The following is a 2,937-nucleotide window of genomic DNA, read 5'->3' on the forward strand; positions in this document are numbered from 1 at the left end:
TATAAAAGAAGGTAAGACTACTTTTCCTTTAAGATTTTGAGAGCAGTAAGTGAGATTCCAAATGTCCTGTGCAAGCAGAGAGCCTGTCACTCCTAACAGACACTTTTTTTCTTTTTTCTCCTTCTGTGGGCACTAGCCTGCATTTTAATGTTTAATCAAAGCACATAGACTAAGGTTTGTGGGTGGATGGATGGATGGATGGATGGGTGGGTGGATGGATGGATGGATGGATGGATGGATAGGTACATGGATGGACGGATGGATGGATGGATGAGTAGGTAGATGGATGGGTGGGTGGATGGATGGATGGATGGATGGATGGATGGGTAGGTGGATGGATGGGTGGATGGATGGGTAGGTGGATGGATGAGTGGAGGGAGAGAAGGCACAGAAAGGCCTGGGGAGCCACTCCAACCCCACCTCTGTGGGCCAACCCCTTGGGGACACGCCCACCCCTTCCCCACCCCCACGGAGAGCTATCCAAGCAAAAGGCTCTTTAACCTGCAGGTCTGTTTTTCCAAGAAACCCTCTGAGTCTATTGTGAACAGCTTGTCTCAACCCTCCAGGCTCAGGACTGGTAGGTTCCGGGGTCACCTCACCCCCTTGCGCCAGGCGAGAAGGCAGCGCCCGCCAAGGGCCCAAGCCCAGCACTGACTACGCACCAGGCGCCCCAAGAAGAACATTGCGCGTGGGTGTCACTGTCGTCCCTCCTTACAGGTGGGAACACGGAGGCCCAGGGAATGGCGTGACTTGCTCAGGGACACACGGTGGCGGGAATAGCAGTGCCAGCCCCTCACCCTCCACAGGCCCCTCCTCAGGGAGGGGATGGAAGTTCTTCCCCTGAAGTCCCTGGGTCGTTTCGATTCTGTGTCTTTCCTCTGAGCAGGTTTTCCAGCCTTCCCCTCCCCTCCGGGCACATGGACTAATTACCGAAACCCTGGGACACACCAAAAAGTATATGTTTGCCAATCTGACAAAATAAAAAGGTATAATTTTGATTCACACCGGACGGCTATTGTGGTTTTTTAAAAAAAATAAAATCATGTTTTTACTGATTTCAGAGAGAGAGAGAGAGGAACATCAATGATGAAAGAGAATCATTGATCAGCTGCCTCCTGCAGGCCCCCAACTGGGATCAAGCCGGCAACGCGGGCCTGTGCCCTGACCAGGAATCGAACCCCTGACCTTCTGGTTCAAAGGTCAACGCTCAACCACTGAGCCATGCCAGCCGGGCTGTTATCATCTTTTTCTTTGACAATCTGAGGGAAGAGTCAGGTCAGCGCCCCTGACTGAAGAGTCGGGTGTCGCATGTTTTAAACATCCTTGTGGCAGCCTCCTCCCCGCCGCCCCGGCTGAGAACGGCTGCCTAGAACGGAGAGCAGACGCTGCACATTCTGCTCACGGCCAGCTCTGAGCCTCCTCTCTGCATCCCTGTCCCTCGCACACACCCTCGAGGAAGCGGACCTGAACTTGAAAGGACAACACAGGGACCACATTTAGGACAAGCCGCTGTGACCACGTGACTGCAGGCTCAGGGATGGGCAGATCCGGGCTGAGCGTCTCGGGCCCGGGGGGCGGGGGGGAGGCCTGGGCTCCCCACTGGCCGCTGCGCTGGCCGCCCGGGGCCTAGCCAGTGTGCCACGTGAGGGCCTGGCAAGGAGCTTGGTGAGGATGTAACCCAATCCCCTCTTTGTACAGGTGGGGAAACCGAGGCTCAAAGGGCAGTGAGTCGGGCTCCAGTCACAGGTCTCCCATCCTGGCCACTGCCTCTGAGAATGGACTGGAAATAAAGTGAGCAGTGCTCAGGCCAGGTCTCAGGCCAGGGCCACCGTCTCCACCTGTGGGGACCAGGAATGTCCCGGGAGACCGACATTCGCCCGTGGGAACAAGTCCGAGGGGGGCCCCACGCCCGGATGCAGCCAGCAGCCAGCAGAGCCGGGTGGCCGGCTCTGGAGATCCTAGAACAGGGGTGGACAAGCTTTCTGACTCAAGGGCCACATGGGTTCTTAAACTGGACCGGAGGCCGGAACAAAAGCATGGATGGAGTGTTTGTGTGAACTAATATAAATTCAAAGTAAACATCATTACATAAAAGGGTACGGTCTTTTTTTTTTTTTTAGTTTTATTAATTTCAAACGGGCCGGATCTGGCCCGCGGGCCATAGTTTGCCCACGGCTGTCCTAGACCCACAGTCAGAGAAGACCCGTGCCCTGGAAAGGGGGGGCGTGTCTGGAAAGCGTGAGAGCCAGCAAGAGCGACGGTGCTGGCACGTGGAGGTGAGCACCAGGCAGGAGGAAGCGGCACGTGCATGGCGGGCGCAGGACGGACACACGGACGGACACACGGACGGACACATGGACGGACAGACGCGCAGCATGCGGGGCGCGGCGAGGCGGCGGGGTTAGGCTTACTTCAGCAGCTTGATGTTACACATAATCAGCTCCTTCCAGTTAACAAAGGTCATAGCGCCCTCTTTCTCTGTGAGCAGCTCAGCCTCCATCAGGGGTTTCTGAAAGATCTGCAGGCAGAGAGGAGCGCGTCAGAGAGCGGGTCAGCCAGCCCGGCCCGCGCAGACCTGTTCAGAGCGGGGAGCCCCGGGGGAGCCCCAAGCAGAGAAGTGTGGAGGACCAGCCCGCACACCCCAGGACACAGCTGAGGCCTGTACGCAGCCGCCCACCATCGGACCTGCACCAGGGCACGGGCACCGGGCACAGGGCACAGGGCACAGGGCACAGTGGGACTTAGATGCACATGGCGGTGAGTGACTCCCTGGGCATCTGAGGCGGGCAGCCCTGCAGCCTTGGGACAGACTGCACTGCTGGGCCTCTGCCTGTAGGGACAGAGCTGGCACGCAGGTGGGGGACAGAGCCGGCACGCAGGTGGGGACAGAGCCGGCACACAGGGGGGGACAGAGCCGGCACGCAGGTGGGGACAGAG

The 2,937-nt window shown here is 58.0% G+C and overlaps 1 protein-coding gene across 1 annotated transcript in view; it reads right to left on the reverse strand.

Annotated features, from left to right (window-relative positions):
* ITSN1 (intersectin 1) overlaps window positions 1–2,937 on the reverse strand; it is a 103,849-nt gene that overhangs the window by 12,051 nt on the left and 88,861 nt on the right. The window contains exon 32 of the mRNA XM_015560218.1: window positions 2,412–2,518. Within this exon, the coding sequence (XP_015415704.1) occupies window positions 2,412–2,518 (107 nt within the window). The remainder of the gene's footprint in view (window positions 1–2,411; window positions 2,519–2,937) is intronic.

This window comes from Myotis davidii, unplaced genomic scaffold, assembly GCF_000327345.1.
Source record: "Myotis davidii unplaced genomic scaffold, ASM32734v1 scaffold170, whole genome shotgun sequence".
Classification (NCBI taxonomy): Eukaryota; Metazoa; Chordata; class Mammalia; order Chiroptera; family Vespertilionidae; genus Myotis; species Myotis davidii.